The sequence below is a fragment of the Physeter macrocephalus genome, chromosome 14 (assembly GCF_002837175.3).
Source record: "Physeter macrocephalus isolate SW-GA chromosome 14, ASM283717v5, whole genome shotgun sequence".
Classification (NCBI taxonomy): domain Eukaryota; kingdom Metazoa; phylum Chordata; class Mammalia; order Artiodactyla; family Physeteridae; genus Physeter; species Physeter macrocephalus.
In genome coordinates, this window is record NC_041227.1 from 26,241,590 (window position 1) to 26,264,637 (window position 23,048).

At 45.8% G+C, this 23,048-nt stretch overlaps 1 protein-coding gene across 2 annotated transcripts; it reads right to left on the reverse strand.

Annotated features, from left to right (window-relative positions):
* Positions 1 to 484: 484 nt before the first annotated feature.
* On the reverse strand, positions 485 to 21,050 carry NSFL1C (NSFL1 cofactor). 2 transcript variants are annotated; one of them, XM_028498617.2, is made up of 10 exons: positions 20,894 to 21,050; positions 18,432 to 18,529; positions 12,552 to 12,626; positions 10,619 to 10,651; positions 9,892 to 10,057; positions 9,202 to 9,294; positions 7,860 to 7,969; positions 7,309 to 7,446; positions 2,375 to 2,539; positions 485 to 1,002 (listed from the first exon to the last, which is right to left on the reverse strand). In XM_028498617.2, exons 1-10 carry the CDS (start codon positions 20,996 to 20,998, stop codon positions 840 to 842), a joined length of 1,146 nt encoding a protein of 381 aa, XP_028354418.1. In that variant the 5' UTR covers positions 20,999 to 21,050; the 3' UTR covers positions 485 to 839. The 2 variants fall into 2 exon arrangements, with proteins under 2 accessions (XP_028354418.1, XP_007116543.1); XM_007116481.3 differs by lacking the exon at positions 10,619 to 10,651 and having other exon boundaries at positions 570 to 1,002.
* Between the last annotated feature and the right edge of the window lie 1,998 nt (positions 21,051 to 23,048).

The window sequence follows — 23,048 nt, forward strand, 5'->3', positions numbered from 1 at the left end:
TGCGTCATCAGTGCTCAGTGGTATTTTGATTCTCTTTCAGACCAAGATAGCCTGACTCTGAATTCATCTGGGTTGGCACAAGCTGTTTCCCAGTAAAAAGATACCCTATCTACCTCCTAGGTGCAGATTTCTGCATGTGGAGTAAATAAAGCAATGACAGAGCAGCCTGGATGATGAGGGAGGAAAGTGCTGAAGCAGGAGGTGTAGTTAGAATCTCAGCTGGCCAAGGCCTAGAAAGTGTAACTTCCCAGGGTTTGAGTGAAAGGAGCACAGGGGTTGTGTGCCTCTGGATCTGACCTCATGCTTCAGGGGACTCTTGTTGCTGCCCAGTTTTATCCAGGCAAGAGATCTGTTCTTGTGGAAGTGAGTGGCTGCAAAAGCCTTTTTCTGTAAGTCCCCCCACTCCCTTCCCTACACAGGGGAAATCCTCCACTAGTCATCCTGGGGGACACACTAGTGGGTGGGTGTTGTATGCCACATGCAATTTTTACGCAGAGGGGATGGAAAACTCCTCCCCACACACCTTAGACATAAATATGATTTTAAGATAATCAAAGCCTGCCTCAGTGGGAGAGGTTCTGTATAACATGCTGGTGATATTCCTTCCATTTTTTTGGTTGTTTTTATTTTTTTCTTTAAAGTCCATTGATCGTCACAAAAACCCAGGAAATGCAACTAAGGAGAAAACAAATGTCCAACTGAGATCTAAGAACGCAGAGCTATGGAGGAGACGTGGCACTGGACTGCTGGGTGTGTGGGAGGGGGTGGAGGGGTGGTCTCCACGGGGCAGCTGGACGTGGGGGACACAGGAAGATGAGGCTGCTGGCTGGGCCAGGCAGTTATGTTAACCGCTGCACGATGACGGCATTGAGCAGGTTGGCTTCCTTCAGGGTCTGGCTCTCGTCAGCCAGCTCCTTGTTTGGGAAGGTGGTCATGAGGACAAAGCTGGTGGCAGCCATGGCCGGCCGGGCGTCCACGATGAAGAGTCGGATGTCGCTGATCCTGGTGGAGTGGGGGGAGTGGGGAGGTGGGTGAGCAGTGTTCTCTGCCGTCCCCACCCCCCGCTTCGGGAGGCTGTATCACATCCCCAGGTCCCCTCCCCTGCCCAATCCTTCTCCACAGTGTCCAAAGCTCTCATTTGGAACATGAGCTCATGTCACTCCTCTAAAACCCTTCAGAGTTGCTCCCACTTTCCTTGGTATAAACACCAATCTCCTGACTGTGGTCCTGAGGCCTGCCTAATTTTACACCTCCCTCCTTCCCCCTGTTCTCCTAACTCCCCATTTCAGTTCTTCATCATGCTGTGCTCCCTGCCCACATTTGGGTCCCTCTTCCTAGAGGCTTCTCTGCCTGATCCCTTTTCTGCAATCCTAATCAAACTTGTTTTACAACTAACCTCATGTGAAGCCTGTCAACACTCAAGGATTGGCAAGCCACTCCCTGGGCCCCACATGTGGGTTCTGGTTTATATGGCCTATGATTGATGAAATTTAGACACTGCTATTCTAGAAAAAGGAGTTGCCAGATATCTTTACTGGCAACAGTCCTCCCCTACTAATCCCTTCATCACTTTGTGCCTCAGTTTCCCCATCTTTATTATTTTTTTAATTTTTATTTATTTATTTTTTTTTGCGGTACACGGGCCTCACACTGTTGTGGCCTCTCCCGTTGCGGAGCACAGGCTCCGGACGCGCAGGCTCAGCGGCCATGGCTCACGGGCCCAGCTGCTCCGCGGCATGTGGGATCTTCCCGGACCGGGGCACGAACCCGCGCTCCCTGCATCGGCAGGCGGACTCTCAACCACTGCGCCACCAGGGAGGCCCATTCCCCATCTTTAAATTGGGGAGGCACAGTTGCTTTGATCCCAGATGATCTGAGATGGAACAGGTATTCTAGAATTCTCAAAGTCCAGATCTAGAAGAGACCTTAGTAGCCTAGTGGTTTTCAGAGGCTGCTTGCGGGCAGGAAGGTAGAGGAAGCCAGGTGGGTGGGAGGGTGCACTGCATCCCCTCTCCCCTCCATCAACCACGCAGTTCAAATTTTATCTGTTCTACACTTGGGCTTTAGCATGAAACTTTGAACAAATTGTTTGGTGGCTAAAAAAACCCCTCTGAGGAATCCGATCCCCTAATTTTAGAGATGAGGAATGAGACCCACACAGGGGAGGGAGCAAGTCACTGGCCACACTTAATGGAAGAGTGGGGACCAAACCAAAGGCTTCAGACTTGCATACCTTCCTATCCCACTGCTTCCTCAGGGGAAAGCACGGAGTGCCTGCTGGCGTTTAGGAGGAAGAACTGCTCCCTGCTTCTCACCTGTCTGTGGGAGTTTCCGGGACCCTCTTAAATAAGCCAGGCCACATAATGCAAGGTACCTGTGGCTGTGGTTAAATTTCTGCACCAGCCTCCCGCCATCAGCAAGCCGTATTTGGATGTTTGTGGTAGGCTGCGACTCATCAACTGAGATGGAAGAGCTGGCTTTGGCCTCATTTTCTGCCTGTTGGGCTGGAGAGCTGGTATTCAACACCGGGGGGGCAGTGCTGAGGAGAGAGGATCGCGTCAGGACACGAAGAGAAACAAGGCCCCACACAAGAGGGGAATCCTGTCTCAGAATTTTACTGAGCATTTGCTATGTCTGGTGCTGTTTGTTGCTACTGATATAAGGAGTGTCCAAGACAGAATCCCTGTCCTGATGGAACTTAGAGGTCCAGTGGAATTCACCTCAACCCCCAAATTACTGCTAGCTCCTTCACTCCTGGAGTTGGGCAAGTTACCAACCCCCTTCTTCCTTGGTGTCCACAAGTGAACAAGGGCCTGAAGGGAGGAAAGCAGTATGCACGACAGCCTGGGCCAGGGGAAACTGGGACCTGATGCTGGAGGACCCAACAGACCAGGATGAGTTTTAGCCTCAGTGAGAGGCTGAGGGCAGAATGGGGAGGGGGCACTCCAAGTCTGCAGCTGAGGCAGGCATGACACAGCTTGGCAGGTGACTGCTGGAATGTAAGGGACAAGTCCAGACTCTTTTCCTCTGATGGAGTTTTCAGGCCTGCCTGCCCCAGTGCAACCTCACTCATGTGAGTATCTCATACTCATGTGTCAACTATCAGGAGGTGGTTGAGATTTATGGAAAGCCACCTAAGTGTCTGGCACTGCAGGGATTAATTATACACTATGAACAGGACACAGTTCCTACTGCAGTGTTGAGAGCTCAGATCTTGGAATGAGATGGACCAGGGTATGAATTCACCCACTAGCTATGGTAGTGTTGGGCTAGTTATCTAAGCTCCCTGAGTTTCAACAAGGGTAGTAACAAGGTTCTTTAACAAGGACCCTTGTGAGGATTAAAGGGGTGCTACACTCAGGGTGGCTGACAAACACAAAACGCACACGAATTTCCAGTTCTCCATAACCATTGGAGGCTTCATCTCTCTCCTGTAAACCATCTATGCATCTCATTCTCAGCCTTTCTCTTAGCAGATGTCTTGGCCTAGACCTATGCAGAGAATAGAGGCCATTGGATGAGAACTCCCTTGTTTCCCCCCAAAGCCTCTAATTAGATTAATTCATACACCTCACCGTTCCCTCTGATCCTTACAACCTAAAAAGGGTATTCTTAGCAAATCCAACTGAAAGTGCTTTCCTAAGTGTGTTCCCTGGGACCCTAGTCCCTTGAGTTATCTCCAGGAAGGTTTTGGAAATGCCACATATTATACCGACAGCATCACAGGCCACTAACATATTAAAGAAGGTCATGAGAGATCGTGAGGTAAAGGCAAACTTATTTGACCACCATGTCCTTTCTTTCATGTTACACTTGTTAATTAACCTCCTGCAGATTGTTTCATCTAACACAGTGAAATGTTGCCCAGGGCACATAATTAGCAAGGAAGAACTGAAAACTGAACTTACTCTTTTCTGTGAACGTGAAAAATCGTGGCTTAGAGAATTACAAAGTGGAGCTCAAAAGAGAAACCTGGCCACACTTATTGGCTATGAGAGGAGCTTCTATGGATCAGCCTCACAGCATGTGGGACTCAAATGTGGGCTGAGACAGATAAATTACACCATCATGGGCCTGAAGAGATGCTTGGAAATAGTGGAAAGTTAAATGTTGAACCTGTAAATGCCTAAGATCTACTCTGTTCTGTTCATTAGTTTTAAGGGCATTAGGTCAACTCTCTAATTAGACTCTAGGCAGCCTGTCCCTCAACTGTTTGTAACAATTCCAAGTACATGATGGGTACTCAATGATGCTACTGCCTGCCAGAAAGGCCTGAATGAGAGAGAACCTGAATCACCTGACTGCTCATTTCCTTTGTAGTGGGAATAAATTGGGCACTAAGGTGCCACAATGCTACCTCCTGAGACCCTGCCACCTGCTTTACACAGATGACCACTACAGAAAGCATGATGAGGGGGCAAAGCTCATCCTGGCAGCAGTGTCCCCCTTCACCCCCATCCCAAGTGCACTCTTGGTGTTTGGTACTCATAATCAAGTAAATGCAGGCTTCCCAAATCTTCAGATTAGTTCCCATCCAAACAAACAAATGCAAAGCCTAAAATAAAAAAAGTTTCATGCAACCGAACGAACTTTTTCAAATTTCTGAACTGAGAAAAATCTATTCATTCACTTTATTTTTCTAGGTAATTGGAGAAAAAACAAGCATTGGCTGATTTTTGAGGCAAACCTAAGAAAAATTTCTTAAACTTTTGGCTTCCTGATCATTTTAGCTAACAAGAAGACAATGGAAAGCATAGTAAAATTTATTGGAAAAACTAAAAGAGCTGTCCATCTAGTTTAGACTGAAAAGCTAACGTTCCATCTCCCTTAGCTGTATAAAACATTTTTTTAGCTCATTTTTCATTAAAAGCTACAACTGAAATAAAATCAAAGTGGAACTGGCAATGAACATTTATTTAGCCGACAAGCATCACATCTGATTATCAAGCTCTGTCTCGACTTGTTGATTCATCACCTGCACTAAGTATCCCCATCCTGCTAAAACAGACTCCTTAAAAATATCTTAATTTTTTGAGATGTGGAATCTTCACACATAATAGAGTTAGACTTTCCAATAGTAGAAGCATTTTCTGTTAGTATCATGAAACCAGACAAACCCAAACTGCACGGTGCTCTGGACCCTTCCTTAAAACTACTGGCGGGTGAAAGACAGATACAACCTTTTCGGAGTGCAATTTGACAAAATCTTAAAAATATGAAGATCTTTTGAGCTAGCAATTTTACTTCTAGTACAACATTAAGGGGTATATAAAGATTTAATTAGAGATATTCATTGTAATGTTGTTCATAATACTGGCAGCCACCTAAATGTTTAACATCAGGGACTGGTTAAATTATGGCACATACATAAGATAGAAAATTATGTTAGCATTAAAAATAATATTGTAGAAATACACTTACTGATCTGGAATGACAGCCATACTACATTGATTAGGCAAAATAACAAGTGATAGAACATTTATTTTTACACACACACACACACACACACACACACACACACACACACACACACACCCCACCCCCCCCACCCCCCCATATACATATACAGACTGGAAGGATACTTCCCAGATACTAACTGGACATATCTGGGTGTTAGGTTTAGGGACAGTTTTTATTCTTTATCTGTATTTTCTATTTTTTTTTTAATTTTTATAGATAAACACATTTTTTTTTTTTTTGCGGTATGCGGGCCTCTCACTGTTGTGGCCTCTCCTGTTGCGGAGCACAGGCTCCGGACGCGCAGGCTCAGCGGCCATGGCTCACGGGCCTAGCCGCTCCACGGCATGTGGGATCTTCCCAGACCGGGGCACGAACCCGTGTCCCCTGCATCGGCAGGCGGACTCTCAACCACTGTGCCACCAGGGAAGCCCAACACATTTTATTTTAATAATATAAGGAAAAAAATTATCTGGTGCTCCACAAAGCTTACCATAGCTGACAGGTAAGTCACAGATGGATCAGAGAACAGCTGTCCCGGACTAACCTACAGGCCCCAATGTGGTAGATGAAATGATGAGCAGGGTGGACTTAACTATTTTGGTTCTGGTAAACCACAATCTATTGGTCTCTAATCTCCTGAGCTATGACCCTTGCTTCTGATGAGGCATGAATGGCCAGCAGGGAGGCAGGGGATTCTAGAAGAGGGCCAGCCAGAAGCTCAAAGAGCACAGCTGTTGGCAGACCACACTCTGATTCCTGCAGATGGTGGTGAGGTGAGCAAGGGCAGTGCCCAGTTCAAGAGCTGCCAGAGCTAGGTCAGAAACGGTATCTTGCTGTGTAGGAGTGTGGGGAGAAATGCCAATCAGAAGGCCTGATTCCAGTCCCGGCTCTACCATAGGGAGCTCCTAAGGGTATCCCTTAAAGTCTAAGAGCCTCAGCTTTCCCTTTGTAAAATAAGGATGGTACTGGCGGGGAGGGTCACCATGCTGAGTGCCTCTCGTGTGCAAAGATCCCTCTGAAGGATACTGACGAAGTGACCCCATGCATGGCCAAAGCTGAGTGGGTCCCTGAGAGAAGGCTGCCTGTCTGTGGGATGGTCAAGGATCTGGTGTGAGAACCCTGCCTATCAGAGGTAATAGGGACTGTCAACCAGTCAGATCCTATTAGGGGTTTGAATGCAAGATGGAGATAGTGGCTGAGGACACGTGGCAAAAATGTCACAGGAAATGACAAACTGAGTCTCAGGCAGGACCAAAGAAGTAGGGATAAGAGCTGCCGTTAACAGTGGAGCAGCAGGCTGCAAAGGGGCAACAATGTCTCTGAGCTTCCCTGGATCCTAAACGATGCCGCTGCAGGCTGGCTGGCAAGAGTCCAGAATTCCTTTCTCCTCTGAATCCCCATTTCAAGTGACCTGAATACATGTGTCTGTTTCAGCCTTAAAGCCATGCAGAAGGTTATCCCCGCCCTGGACACCCTAGATTACCGAGTCAAAGCAGCAATGTGTTACCTTTACTGATTACACTGACTGCTCACTGTGGGGCAGTGCTCTACGTGCTCCTCCCGACAGTAATCGAGGAGGTAAGGATGCTTATTAGTCCCACTTTATAGTTGAGCAAACTGAGCCTGTATGGTCCAAGGTCATATGGCTAGAAAGTGAAGAATAGATTTAAACTCAGATTTGTTAAAGCCAAAGCCTATGTTCTCCATACTCTTCCTCCCATAAAAATAAAATCTCAAGTACTCTGTAATCAACAGTAAAGAGCTATACAAAGTGAGCCTTACACAGGGCCTGCCGGGCCCGACAGGAGTGACCCACACAGTCCCACTCCCACCTGTGCTGCTCCTTACCTGCCCAGTTTCTGACCCTCACCAGTGAAGGCTTTGAAGGCTCCCTTGGGCTTCACGAAGTCCTCGTCCCGATGGTCCTCCATGTCCAAGTTCACCTGCCCACCGTGAGCTAACCTCCGCAGTTCTGCTGGCACCTCTCTGTGGGAGAAAAGGCAGTGCTGGGGCCCACAAAGAGCAGGATGGAAATGACAGTGATGGGTACAAAGGGAGGAGAAACTTCTCAGTTGCAACTGTGAAGTTGAGCTTCACAGGGAGTCGACTGCTCCAGTGGCTACCTGTCCGCCTCCCCCTTCTCTCATGCCTGCCCAGAGTCAAGAGCGGAGACCTGTATCTTATTTGGTGACTTGGCTCTGTCCTAGGCCCAAAGGGGAAATGTAGATACACAGGATTTTGGGAGCAGATCTGTGAATCTGTATCTCAACTGTGCCAAATCTGCTTAAAAATAAGCAGATTTAAACTTCTTAAATAATAAATATTTGAATCAGCTTCTTCTTTCCCATCTGCCATCTCACTCACTGATATGGAATCCGAAGGAGGGCTTTTCTGCTCACCCTCTGCGGATAGACTCCAGAAACTGGGCATTGGATGGGTCTTGGTAGCTTCTGAGTTCACCATTGTCCAGGCTGAATCCACTCTTCCAGAGCTTCAACACTACATGAACCTGTGACAACAGGAGGTAAGCAGTCCATACATTGTCAGGAACCTGGCAAGCACACCAGCATGAACTTGCAAATTAACGAGTTTTCACTATTTTACTGTGTCATTATTAAAACACACAGACAGACAAACATATACTCATGCACAAGGAGATCAATCAACAACCAATGAAATAAGTATTAACCTAAAATAAGAGGTGATATGGCACAAGTTAAAAGAGAATGGGCTTTGATTTAAGCAGACCTGGGTCTGCATCTTGATTTTGCCACTCACTAGCTAAGTGGCACTGAGCAGATGACTCAACTGAAGCTGTGGCTTCCTTATCTATAGGGTTGCCACTGTGCTTGGCACAAAGCTTGTGCTCAACTAAAGTAGCATGGCAAATCTTACGTGGACTATTTTGCAGCCATTAAAAATGGTATCTACAATTTCTGTTAACGACTCCCTATATATATATATATATATATATACACAAAAAAGGGTCTAGAGAACTAAAGACCAGCGTATTAGCAGCTGCTACCTCAGGTGGATAGGATTTTTATTTCCTCCTTGCTTGACTACTTTACTTTGGGAAAAAAGCCCAAAATAATTAAAAACAAATACATTATGGAGACTAATGGTCACAAGGTCACATGAAAATGTTTGTGGCACTGAAAAAAAAAATATATGTATAGCTGAGTCACTTTGCTGTACAAAAGAAATTAATAAAACATTGTAAATCAACTATACTTCAATAAAATTAAAAAAAGAAAGTTTACGACATAAACCTCAAAACTGACTCTACAGTATGATTACACTTATTGGAGAGGGGGGATCCCTATGCGCACGGAAAAAAGGACTGGAATATAATACGGAAAAGCTCAAAAAGTACGTTTCAGGCCTCCTTGGTCGGGGGGGGGCATCTAAAGACCAAGTTCTTTAGGCACGTTCACACCACCAGAGAACCCTGGAATCACTATCCCTCTGCCTGAGATCCATGGAATACTCAGAAAACTCCTTTATTTGTCCATCTGCTCTGCCTGTCCCCACTCATGAGCCACCCCCCTCCCCCCACACCCAGCCAGATGAAAGCTGTCTTTGATTCTCAGGTAAGCCTTTCCATTCATGGATGACAGCAAACCTGCTGCCTCTTCCCTTTCAGAGGTTGCTGATTCACGTGTAACATGGGACTAATTTCTCCCCCAAAATGATAAAACAGTCCACGAGCTTCCCTAGAGAAGATAGGTGCACACTCACATCTTGGCCGGAATGCCTCCTCCTTTCTCCTGCCACGTAGGCAGACTCTTCCTCTGGTGCTGCTCCAAGGCGGTAGCCACCTCCTGCAAATGGCTGTAAAAGACAAGTTCATAAACACCGGAGGAGTGGGTCAACAGTTATCAGGTTATTCAGATACAATGATGTTATCTCAAGCTTGTTAACTACTAGGTATACTTTCTCTGAGTAGGAAACTCAGAGACGGGGGTAAAAACTGGAATGGTGGTGGGGTACTGCTTGGTTAAAGGGAATGGCTGCTACTAAGCTCTAGTTAATCATGACCATTTCAGAATCTAGGTGTAGGATAACACTAAAGACTTTTTGATTTTCACAAAGAAAACAGAAATCCTGACTGTATGTAAAACAGGTGGCCACCGATTCAATTAAAACAAAAATAAAGCAAGACACTGCATAAGTCAGGTTGGTTAGGCCAAACAAAACATGTTTGCAGAACCTGATCCAGACCACAGGCCACAGGTTTGAAAACTTTGCCCCATATCTTGATTTCATGTTAAAAGGTAAGAGAAACTGCACTACTCTTCTGCATATGAGAGGAAGTGAGCAAATGAAAAACAAATTCAGTCACTACTGGGGTGAGGAGGGCCTCCTTTCCTCTGCTCTGGAACCTCAGTCCTGTGGACACAGACAACGACCCCGACCCCTTATGCTCACTCTTGGTTTACTGGTCTCTCCAGGGCTCTTGGTCACTCGCTCCACAGCTACGGCTCCATGTTCCTTGGCACCTTTAAAGAGATCGTCCACCAGCTCGTTGGGACTTTTCTTCCTGGGAGGGCCAACAATCTGCTGTCCACTTCTCTCTGAGCCCCCGGCATAAAACCTGTGCAGAAAATACGCATCTAACACCAAATATACTTAGAAAACATGAATAGAGCATGTGCCAGGCTCTGGGCTAGAAGCTGGGCACAATGAGGCAAAGGGTACAAATGCCCATCTTTAAGGAACTTACTGTCTAGGTGGGGACAGATTTAAGAGGCAGGCAGCCATGTTGCAGTGTGAGCCACAGTAGAAGTCAGTAAGGGGTGCTCTGGGAACACAGAGCTGGGGAGTACAGTCAAGGGTTCCTAGAAGGGTGTCTTCTTGAGGATGAGTTTATCAGGTAAAGAACAAGGGAAGGGTATTCTAGGCATGCACGACAGCACGTTAGCTCTGGAAATTCACCATCCGGCGGCCAGCACCTTTCCAGCAGATGATCACTATGGTCAGTTAGAAGCAGCTACCACTAGCAGCCCTGGATTAATGGTGGCAGTGGCGTGGTTAGTATAAGCAGCTAGGTTCCACTGTTGGCTCTGCCACTGAGTGACCTGGGCAAGCCAAAGCACTGAGCTAACCTCACTTTCCTTCTTTGAAATGGAAGGGAAGGACCACATGCCCTACCTACCTGTTCCTTAAGTCAGGGCCATCAGGTTCAAATCAGCGGAAGTATGCAAAAGAACAAGCACAGAGTAATGCACACATGTAAGGTGTGATACAGCACCGAGAGCTCCCAAGCCTCACCTAACCTTGCAATTCTTGTGACATACACCGGGCGGATGCGGAAGAGTGGGTACTGGAGGAGGTCAGGGAAGCTCAAATACAAGCCCCAAGATACCCATACCTGCTTTGCAATGGGCCAAGCATGGCTTGAGATGAAGTTAGCACTTTTTTTTTTACCTGCATCTGAAAACCTTCAGTCACGTAGCCTTGGCTAGCTGCCTCCTTATCACTCCCATTCACAGCTAAGTCAACAGCACATCTCAGTGAGGAGAACTGAGAACCTATAAAACTGAGTCTCAGCCTTCCGTTTCCTGACATTCCCCAGAGAATGCAAGGTAAAACCCTAGACCTTGGCATGTACAACAGCACCAGCATCATTAGGTCTGAAATGCTGAGGGACCAGAGATGTAACCGGGATGTGAAGTAAAAGAAGGTCACCGCCTGGAGGATGTGACAGGACAGGAGAAGTAGGAGGAGGTCATTTAGGAGTTGGGCATTCATTTACTTGATGACACTGCCTTTCATTCAAGGAGTATTAAAATACTGAAATTAACATTTATTCCTGAACTTTGAGTTTATCTAAATAGAAGGCTCTGAGGTAGTGTAAAGGTCACTACGTGGATGAAGACAGAGAACAGAACACACATAATTTCTCAGCCCACTTCCCGAAGAGTGACCACGATGAGATAACTGCATTTCCATAATGGTTATTATACAATGTTCCTTAGGAATGTTTGACAGACCAAGACAGATTCCATGGAGAACCAAAACCCATGAAGTAAGGCTGCAGCCAGTTCATCCTTGTTCATTCCAGGTAGACAAACGTTCTGTTCAGTGGACTGTAAGATCCTTATTAAGGGATCTCAAAGCCCTGGCTTACAAACTAGGAATCTGTGATCAAATGCCTTAAAAATATTCATGCCCTTAACCCGGTATTTTCATTTCTATAAACTATCCAAAATAATCTGAAATGTAGTCAAAGATTAATACACAGAGATGTTCACAGCATTGATATTTAAGGTGGCAAAAAACTGGAAATGATTTAAATGTCGAGCATTCCATATGATGGACCATTATAGTCACTGAAAACACTTATGAAGAATCTTAATGACCTGGAGAAATTCAAGATGTAGCATTAATCCTACAAAAGCAAGAAACAAACATCTGACTTTCACCATGTAAAATACAATATAAACAAACTATATTTACACACAGAACCAACACTTAGTGGAAATATGCCAAAATATTAACCGTAGTTACCAAAGGGTGGATGAGTGTTATATTTTTTTTCATTATGATAGTCTACATTTTCCACAATGGACACTAATTTTATTGTAACATTCCTAAAGGTTAAAAACAAACCAACAAAAAACAGTACTGTGTCTGTATATTGGAGAAATATACATTTGTAAGCCCTTTTTTTCTCTTTATTATGTAATATATTGTTTTTTCAATTAAGGAAAAGCTGGAAGGAAATACACCAAAAATACTATTGATACGTGGTTACCTCTGGGTTGTGGTATTACGAATGGCTTTTTTCCTTATAGATTTTTTTCCCTTCCCCTAATATTCTTCAATAAATACATATTATCTTAATAATTAAAAATGAAACAGAACAAAAACAAATCCAGAATACCCCAAAAGAAAAAAAAAATAGTAAGAGGACAGGGATCACTTCTAAGCACAGGGAGTGGAAAACTGTTTCTAGTATGCGTATGACTAGCCCACAGTAGTAATGGCTAATGATAACCGAGCATGTTTATCCTTCTAGGCTGTTCTAGGTGATTTATACATTACCATGGACTTTCCTGTGGACTGTGCCCCCAATAAAGACTCACCTCTGACCCTCTTCATCCTCCTCGTCCTCGTCTTGGTCATGAATGAGGTCTCTGAAGGATGTCACCCTATTATCGCTGGAGACACAGAAAGGAGCAAAATGATCTCAAGGGGAGTTTAAGAAAGGTGATCCGCATCATCAGCTGCTAACAGTTGAGGACACTGAGGTTAGGTTTTTTGGTGGGGCAGGAAGAGGATCTATGGGAAGAGGGTTAACCTCTCAGGTTTATATGCAAAACAATGATATTTATTCAAGGTCACACATGACTAAGAATAAATTAGAAAGTGTATCAAGAAGTAAAATGAAATCCAATTTAAGCTCTCCTAGAGGGGGAGGAGGGAACCGGATAGGGTCTGTACTACTTTAAAAACGTACTACTGGATAGCTATTTTCATCATATAATTTTTAAATATTGGGGGAATACCTGTGTGCCAGACACTGAACTGGATGCTAGGTCTATAAAATGATCAGGCACAGTTCTTACCCTTTAGTTGCTTACAGGCTGGTGGCTCTTTGGCCAGGAAACCATCCATTAAATACTGTGCAACAGGGGCTGTGACAGAGGGAAGCACATGGGATGTGAGGGCAGTCTCCTGTTCTAGATGGGGGCGGGGGAACATCAAGAAAAGCGTCCCAGAAAAATGCAACATTTGGACTGAGTGCTGACAAACTAGGGGACCATCAGTCAACTGGATAAAGGATGGTGGGGCTGGTGGGGAAAGGGGACCGACAGGGCATTACAGGAAAGCAGTACAGGCACATACACAGAGACTAGTGACTAAGTAGCACATTAGAGGAAGGATAAATCATCAAGAAGTAAAAATGAAATGAATATATGGGTGAAAAGGCCTCTGTCTGCTTCTGCTGTAGGTTAGTCAAGTATTTATTAGTGTTTAGGAAAAAAGCAGGGTTGTGTGGGATGCGGTAGAGAGGGCACACGAAACATGGTATGAGAAGGGTTAACTCCCTCCTCTGACACTGTCTTACACTGCCATTTTTTTCCTAGTTTAGATTTGTCCTTAAGGAACAACCTTAGTTTTTCAAGGATCATGAGACACACAATTTATAAAAACATTTTCTGTATTCCTTAGGGGGAAAAAAGTTGTTTCTTTTTAATATGGGGGGAGAGGGTAATGGAGATTTAGTGAGGCTAGAGAAGGAGTTGTTTACTCCAGTTCGGCCTTGAAGAAAGATTTATTTCAGGGAGACAATGAGAGGACAGAATAGGCTCTGAGGCTCCACCAACTAGAAAAAAGAGGACAAAGATCAACCGATGTAGCAAATACATTCCTGCCTGAGTGAGCTGAGAGCAACCTCCTGGGCACTCCTTCATGCTCTACACAACATGGTTTAAAAGGATGCAAGTGATAAGATCCATACTAGTGCCCTAAAAGGCTAATTCCACTCATTACCCTTCCCAGGGGAGTTTTCCACAGATGCTTAGCTTAGCATCTATGGAAAAAAAAAAATCCTCTATCTCTCCGTCGTTAAACACCTTCAAATACACGTGTATACCTGCTTGAGCAAACCACTTGCTCTGGCTATGGGTCTGACTCTTTCCCCCAAAATTCTTACACCTAGACTCTGACAGTATCTAACACAGACTCTGGTGTCCATTTACTTGGTTCCAATCCCAACTTAGCCTCCAACCCTGGGATCTTGGGCATGCTAACGAAATTCTCTAAGCCTTCATTTTCTCATGTGAAAATGGAGACAATCAGCAGCAACCTTGTGGGCGTGCTGTGAACAGTCGGGGTGCTGATGCACGGTGTAGCACATTTCAAGTACTACTCTTGAGCAGCAGTTCTCAAAGTGTTGGTCCTTGGACCAGGAGCATCAGTATTACCCTCAAAGTTGTGAAAGATATAAATCCTCAGCCCCTACCCTAGACCTCCTCAATCAGAAATCATGAAAGGAGTGTCTACCCATCTGGTTTTAAGGAGTCCTCCAAGTAATTCTGATGCATGCTCAAGTCTGAGAACAAGTGCTCTGGAGTAATGCTCTGAGAGTTACCTTAACAGTATGGATGTCCTGGGGGCATTACCAATTTCAGAATACTCTGTCTTGTATCTTCCACAAATTGGCAAAATGTCTCAGAAATTTCAATTTTTCAGCATCAGAACTCTATCTCCCAGGCACCCTGAAGTGGCACAAAAGTGCTTTGTCAGATCACATTTTCTACAGTGACAGAAATGCTGTACCTGCACCGTCCAATAATGAAGCCACTAGTCACATGTGGCTATTGAGCATTTAAAATGTGGTAAGTGCAAATGAATAACTGAATGTTTTATTTTAATTAGTTTAAATAGCCACATGAGGCTAGCGGCTACCATACTGGACAGTATAGTTTTAGAGAATCAGACAACGGTGGTCCCTAGAATTCTAAGAAAGTACAGTTTGGTTGAATGAAAGAAGAAAAAAAAGGAAGAAATAATAGCCTACCTCTTACTCGACCCCGTGCTCGGTACAGGGGTGGGAGGTACTTGCACAGAGAGGTAGCTAGCACATGGCAGAAGCAGCAGCTTTGGATTTAGACAAATTTGGGTTTGAATCCACTATAACAGCAAATGTGTTACTCAACCTTTCCTAAGACAGCATCCTGACCTGTGAAATGGTGAGCACCTGACCTACTTCCATGGTTACAGAGGTATAAGAAGAGAACGTATGTGGGAATATCTGGCAGAGCCAGACAGATGGTGGCTGCTCCTGGAATACTAGCCCTCCCACCTCCACGAACTTACAACTTACTTAGGGAGAAAAATATTAAGGTAATTATCAGGAGAAGAATGCAAGACAGCACAGGAAAGATGTCATACAGTAGTACGTGGATATGGGTTGTGACTGGAATTCGTGCTGCCTGTGGGCTGGGGGATAACATGCTCAGTAGAGAAGGTGGGGAGGGAGCTAAACCTGGAAGGACACAGAGGATTTGCACAGGCGGAAAGGAAGCAAGAAAGTGGGCATGTCCAGTCAGATGAGAGGCTCAAACAAAAGCAGAAGAACCAAAAACAAGGCAGAACTGAGACACCAAACAAATCAGTTTGGTTGAAATAAAGATTTAAGAAAGGAGGAAAAGGGGGATAAGATGAGGATGGCAGGTTCACAGCAAATTCTGGAGGACAGTGAATGTCCACAGGGAGAGGCAGTACATCATTCTGGCTGAGAGCTGAATGCTGGAAGCAGAAACAGAGCTGCATTTAAATCCTTGTTTTACTAGCTGTGTGATCTTGGGAAGATGCCCAGCTTCAGTGTCTTCATCTGTAAAATGGGAAGAATAACAGTACCGACCTCACAGGGTTGTAGTAGGATTAAAAAGATGTATATATATCAATAAAAGCTTAACCCAGTGCCTGGCAGCTGGTTAAGTGCTCAATAAATGACAGCTGTTATAATTGAGGAGTTTAGACTTTCTCCTATACCTATGATTAACCTTTTTATGTCCCACAGCCCTTTGAGAATCTGATAAAGGTAATGAATTTTCTTGCCAGAAAAGGTACTACATATATATAAGTTTTTACCTACAATTTCAGGTAATTTATGGACCTTCTGACATCCATTCCACAGATTCCTCCTAGGGGGTTCAGGGCCTCCATGTGAAGAACCCCTGTTCTAGAGTCAGAGGAGGAACTCACTAATGGAGTGCTGTGCCAGAGAGGCAGTGATGACATGAAAGGGTATGTGAGAAGATGACAGTGGGGCCAGGGAGAGCTCAGCAGCAGGCTAAGTGTCGTGCAACAGTCAAGTCAAACAGGGGAAAGGCAGGCCCCACAAAGGATTCCTCTGAGGTGCTAGCACAAGCCTGCCTTTTCCTGAGAATGCAGTCAGCATTTACCACCTGGACAAGGACAACGATGTAACAAACAGTGCCTTCTCTCTCCCTTTTCCTTGGCTTCACCTAAGCCCAGTACCAAGTCTGAGGCTTAACCAAAGCAAAAAAGTAAGACCTTTAGGTCTGCATGTGTGCTCAGTCTTTTACTCCCTGCAGTCTTAATGTTAAACTCTATTCCCTTGACTTTTTTACCTTTAAGTCTACTTTTTAACATATAGACTTACTGTGGAATGAGACAGGGAACAAATAAGAAAAGAATGGGGAAGATGAGAATGGATGCTAATAATGGTAATAATAAAATGACAATAATAGCAGTTAACACGTTCTGTGTTCTAAGTGCTATGTAAGTATTAACCCATTTAATCTCCCATGTGGTAGGCACTATCATCATTCCCATTTGACAGGTGATGAAAACTGAGGGACTGGAGATGTTAAGTAACCTGCCCAAGGTCACAAAGCTCTAAAGTAGCAGTGCTGGGATTTTAACGTGAGCAGTCACGCTCCTAGCCCAGGTTCTAATAAACCATTGTCTTTTTTTTTTTTTTTTTTTTTAAATTTTTTTAACCTGCCCAAGGTCACAAAGCTCTAAAGTAGCAGTGCTGGGATTTTAACGTGAGCAGTCACGCTCCTAGCCCAGGTTCTAATAAACCATTGTCTTTTTTTTTTTTTTTTTAAAGGTTTTCTTGATGTGGACCATTTTTTAAGTCTATTGAATTTGTTACAATATTGCTTCTGTTTTATGTTTTGGTTTTTTGGCTGTGAGGCATGTGGGATTTTAGCTCCCCAACCAGGGATAGCATCTGCACCCCCTGCATTGGACGGTGAAGTCTTAACTACTGGACCACCACGGAAGTCCCATAAACCACTGTCTTGACAGGATTTTGGGTCTACCAGAGAAGACAGGTGTGAACACGTGACTGACATCAGAGGCTAGGTTTCAATTTCTCCTCCTCTGTATTTTTGTGCCAACACCCCAACAGTAATGTGGGGTGCCTGTGAAAGACACACCCCAGGAAATCAGCTGCCTCTATCAGCAGCTACAAGAAAAGCCCTTACCTTATCAATCAGGTCCCAGGCAGTAACATCTTGATGTGCCATCACTGACATCTCACAGGTGGGCATCTATGAATAACTAAAAGATGTCCTGCCTATTACCTCTTTCCTCTGGAAATGTAGGTAGGGGAAGAAGTTAAGGAAGCAATGAGAACTGGGGTTAGTGTTCCTTCTAGAAAGGGAGGAAATGTAATTTAAATCTCAGATGCCCTTAGAGAGAAACACAATTTATCACTTCACCGGCAAAGAAACACTGTATCTGTATTCTGGGGGTGAATTCAAACTCAAATAGAGAACATACACCAGAGAGTAGAAACAAATCAGGCTACAGCAGAGAGGGGAGATGTAGTTCAGACACCTTTAAAGGAAGAGGCCCTGCCTGTCTCCCAGAAGACCTGCATTATCCCACTCTGTAGATCACAGCAGTGATCGGCTGTGAGAACCTTGGAGCCAGGGTGGCCAGGACAGGGGATGCAAATGGGATAGCAAAGGTTAACACTGCTTCACAAAATAAGACAAGGTCTCCCTAATCAATTTGGGAAAGGGTGGGTTAAACAGGTTTATTTTCTCTAAGTCTTCTTAATAGGGTAATGGGCATCCTAAAATATTGAAAGAGCCTTTTTAAAGTCACCTGGCCTAATCTTTTACATCTACAGCATCCCTGAAACGAAGTACTTCGGTTTCTACTTAAAAACTTCCAGAAATTGAGAGGCCACTCCTCATATTTCATAAATAAGAGACCCACCCCCCCAAACATCTTAAAAGTTGGTTCTGTGGTTTCCTCCAGGATTGGATCATATACCACACTCAGTTAAGAATCCCAAATCTCTACAGGAAAGGAATAAGTCTTGCAAGAAACTACTACCCACCAGTCAGTCTATCTTCCTCCCTCAAACCCACTGGTCCACATCCCCCGGCCTGAACCCTCTGTCGAGTCAGGAAATAGCTCACCATTGCTGGAAGCACACCAATGTAGCAATAACTGAAGCTGGCCCTTACCTGGGGGCTGTGCCTCTGGATACTGAACTGGGGGTTGCCTGCGAAATGGTCACAATGTCTTCGTCCCCTCCATCCTCATAAAAGCTTGCTAGGGCGATCTGAAACAGAGAGGTAGTAACTTGGGATCCTTAAACAGGCCTTCATCTAACACATCTCCCTTCATCTCCTTTGAACACAAAGGAGCAGAGACACAAAAATATGGCCCACACTTACAAGGCAGTCTGCATTTGGGGGGGCCATAGAAAATAAGACCAAAAGGTAATGGCCCAACTATTTGTTTTGATATTACCTGAAAAAAATTCCACCTACTAAGGGGAAAAGAAGGCAAGAAGGAAAGTTGGGATGGAGACACTCCTTATTCTCATTTTTATTAGGAAATGTGATCTAGTAAAAGCAGTGTACATTTATTGAGCACTTATTTATGAGCCATGTTGTTCTGAGTACAACTCTACCTGTGTTAACTCATTTAATCCTTAAAGAACCCTATGTAGTTAGTGCTATTATCATCTCATTTTATAGCTGATAGAGAAGCACCGAGAAGTTAAGAAAGCTGTCTGAGGTTACACAGTTGGTAAGGAGTAGAGCCAGGCTCGATCCCAGGCAGTCTGCTCGGGCCCTTACTCTCAGCATTTAGGTGATAGCCAGGAGTTGGGAACTGTGAGGTCAGTCCAGATTGCTACTTTTACTTTCTCTCTGAGGCTGTTTCCTAATCTGTGCAATGGGGACACCCATCCCACCAACCCTGCAAAATGGATGAGAGGATCTATTAACATTTATGCAGTCATGTCTTAGCTCTATATATACGGAAGGAATACGGGCCTCTTTTGGCCATTTGTAATTGGATGTTTCTCGCATGGACTCAATGCACAGGTATTTACTTATCGCTTACTTTGCATAAAGTAAGAGAGCAATGAGATCTACAGAGGTGAAAAAGACATGGCTCTTGTCCTCAAGGTCACCACCTTTTACGAGGCAGTGAGCTTCCGTGGCACATAACCAGCCTGTTGGAAGCAGCGTGCCTTTACAGAACACACTTTGGCAGGCCTGCCAGGAGGCAGTATGCTGCCGCGGGACATGCACTGAACTGGCATTGAGGGGAGTCTACATTCAAGTCCTGGGCAAGTCATGTCACATGCATGAGCCCGTTTCCCCACTAATAGCATGAGGAGACTGGGACTGATGACCCGCCACCTGTAACACTGTGAGCTTTCAGGTCTTTCAGGCAGAAGCTGCATTTTGTATTTCTGCCCAGCACAGGGGCTTTACACTGTGTGTCTGTACAGGTGTGATGCTTTATCTAACTCTTTCACTTTTGGAAAGCATATAAATGGTGAAGTCAGCAGACACAGTTCAAATCCTAATCCCTGGGTGTGTGACCTTGGGCCTATCACTTGACCTCTGAGCTTCCAATTCATCTATACAACTGAGAAAGTTTTCTTTACCTCACAGTGTGGCTAAGATTAACTGAATCATCATATGTAAAGTGCCAGGGCACATGGTGGTTAAGAGCTTGGGCTCTGGTATCAGACAGAACTGAGTTCAAATGCCATCTCTTCCACTTGGTAGCTAGTGAGGCCTTGAGCAAGTTACTTAACTTCCCTAAACCTCAGCTTCAAAATACACAGGTTAAATGATTTAAGACACCTAAAGCAGTTAGAACAGCACTTGGCTCATGGCAGGCACTCAATAAATATTAATCATCATCATCTACCTAAGATGTAGGCTGGGCAACAATATGTATGCAATTCTTCCTACAATTAATTACTGAGTGCCTATTACGTGTCAGGCGTTTTTCCAGGCACAGGGGATTCAACAGTTTACAAAAATCCCTGCCTCGTGTAGCCTATCTTACTGTCTTCTTAACTAATAAATATTTAACGTATACTTAATACATGCTGGTGAACTAGACGATAAGCTCCACGAAGACTCCCATTTTACAGAAGAGTTACTTATTAAAGATGGATAGGCTCCACTACCCAGTTTCTCCCAGCAATGAGGCAGGAGGGGGCGTAGGCCAAGTCCTGGGCTGGGCTTCTGCCCTGTCCTGAGGCCGGGGCTGCGGAAATGGAAATGAACGAGCACCTAGTCCCCAACGCCGCTCCACCGGGAAGTTGGTCAGTCGGGCCGGGCCTGCAGCCGAAGACTTGGCGCGGCAGCCACGCCCCCAGGCTCCCCCTCTTCACGCGGGCTGCGACCGTGCCCAATATCTCGCCGACCCGCGAGCCAGGCAGAAGGGGAAACTGAAGCCGGGTAGAGCAGGTCCGGGCCGGAGCTAGCCCGCGTTTCCCCAAGCCCAGGCCAAGCTGGCGACGCGTGGCAAGCGGCCCCAGGACCCTGAGGCCTGGGTCGGGCCGCGGCCCGGCGGGATGACTGTGCGCTTCGGCCACCGCGGGCCTGTCGAGCCAGGCGCCCGCGCCCCGCAGTCCCCAGCCCGCCCGACGCGGCCCGCCTCGCGGCGCTACCTGCAAGTCCCAGCCGGCCGACTCCAGGAAGAAGCGGGCCCGGTCCTCCTCGGCGCCCGTCACCGCCACGAACTCCCTCAGCGAGTCCTGTCGCTCCGCCGCCATCTTAGCTCTGTGCGCCGCCCAAACAGCTCCGGGCGCCGCCGCACAGCCTCAGCCCCGCCGGCGCGTTCCACCCACCGGTCAGCCCTGTCCAGCTGAGCGGCCCCCGCCCGCAGGCTCCGCCCCATGCGGTGCCTCACTCAAAGCCTTCCGTGCGAGAACTCCGCCGCTCCGCGCCCTCTGGCGGCCGTAGCGTGGACCCTCAACCTAACCGCAGGGGTGGGAGCGCGGGGAGGATGAGAGGAGGGGCGGGTCTTCCGCTGTGTACCTGTGGGATGAAAGTTCCCGAAAGGAGTCAGTTTCACAATTATTCATTGAGTCGTTTCCTCATTTCATTAATGTATTCATTCGTTCATTCACTTACTTGTTCAAATATTTACTGAGTGGAATCAAGGGCCCGTTGTTCTTCCACGGCTGGGGATCAGCAGCGAGCAAAACAAAGTCCCTGCCTTCTTGTTGTTCACATTAGAGAGCCTTGAACAAGTCCCTCTTGTCTCCCAACCCTTCCGTGGCTCCCCATCTCAATCTGCTTAAAAAGTGCCTCAGGGCCTGCAAGACCCCTGCGAGATGTGCCAGCTCTCCATCTCATCTCCTAGGCTTCTCAGTACTTCCTCTGCTCCAGGCACACTTCCTTTCTTGCTGTTCCTTGAAGGTGCCAGCTGCGTATTTGCATCAGAGCCTTTGTGCTCCCTTTGCCTGGAACACCTTTCACCCTCTGGCGGGCAAGGTTCTCCCTCCCTTTCTTCAGCTCTCTCAGACACAATCCCGTCTTAGAGGTCCTCAGCTTCTTTGCCCTCTTGCCTCTCGCCACCCTGCCTGAAATGCTCTTCTCTTCCTCTTCTTCTGGTCTGCTCTTGCTCATCCTTCTGGTCTCAGTTTAGGTGTTCCCTCCTCAAGGAGGCCTTTCTACATACCCAGGCTCTGTCAGACAGTCCCCAGTGTATGCCCTCTGGTGCCATGTTAAATGTCTGCCCTCCCCAAGGGCCACGATGCCTGTGAACAGCAGGGTGTCTGGCTGTTTCCAGCACAATAGGGCTTAAGAGCACATGCTGTGGACTCAGCCTGGGGTTGAAGCCCAGCTGTTACTGCTTGTGTGATCTTGGGCAGATTATGTCTCTAAGCTTCAATTTCCTGATGTGTAAAGTGGAGCTCCTCCCAGTTCCTGCTTCAGAGGGATGTGTGAGGATTCAATGTGAACTGCTGAGAGCAATGTTTGATACTTTGTGAGGCCCCAGCAAACGTTAGCTGTCATTTTATCTCCCGTGACCTGCAGTCACTGACATTGAACAATCACTTACTGACTCTGCTGAATTAATAAAGGAGTGAATAAATGAAACCTTGTGTGTTTGCATAGCCAGGTGAGAAATGCAGGGATCAAAATCTGAGGACAAGGATGCTGGGCAGGTTCCTGGACCCCCAAGGAGTATTGAGCTGACTGTGGGATATGACCTAATTTCAATAAATAAAACTTTTCATTTTCCATAAAACAGATGCCTTTGTGGCTAGGAAAAATGAGAGACCCACATACAGTCTCGAAGTGAGTGGCTACAGAGTCGCTGCCTTTAGTGTTCACTATTGTTGTGGGCTGGGCTCTTGCTGGACAAGCTGGGTGCCGAGAGCAGCCCTCTTGCCCTCTCGGCCTCAGGGCCTACATTATACAAGGTGGGAGGTTGGAGGTGGGCCAGCCCAGTGTTCACAGCCTTCTCCGACCCATTTTCATAACAAACATTTTGTATCACCCCTTTACTGCCTTAAATGGAATCCAGAGATAATAAAACTGACCTACATGCACTGAGAAAACCAATATCATGCCCTAACTGGAGAAAAGAAAGGATAGTAATTGGAATAAAATGATCTGTATTTCAATCCTCAGGTATAAGAACAGTACAAAGCAAAATGGAGCAGTTAGACGCTGGCCTGTATGTACAGGGCTGTATTATGGTTGATTAAAATGTTGTTAGTGTGTTGTTGTGGGTGATGTAATTTTTCAAAATGGTTAAAAAAAAAGCCTCAGCAAGATTATGAACAACACAAAGTTCAGCCTTCCCTTGAT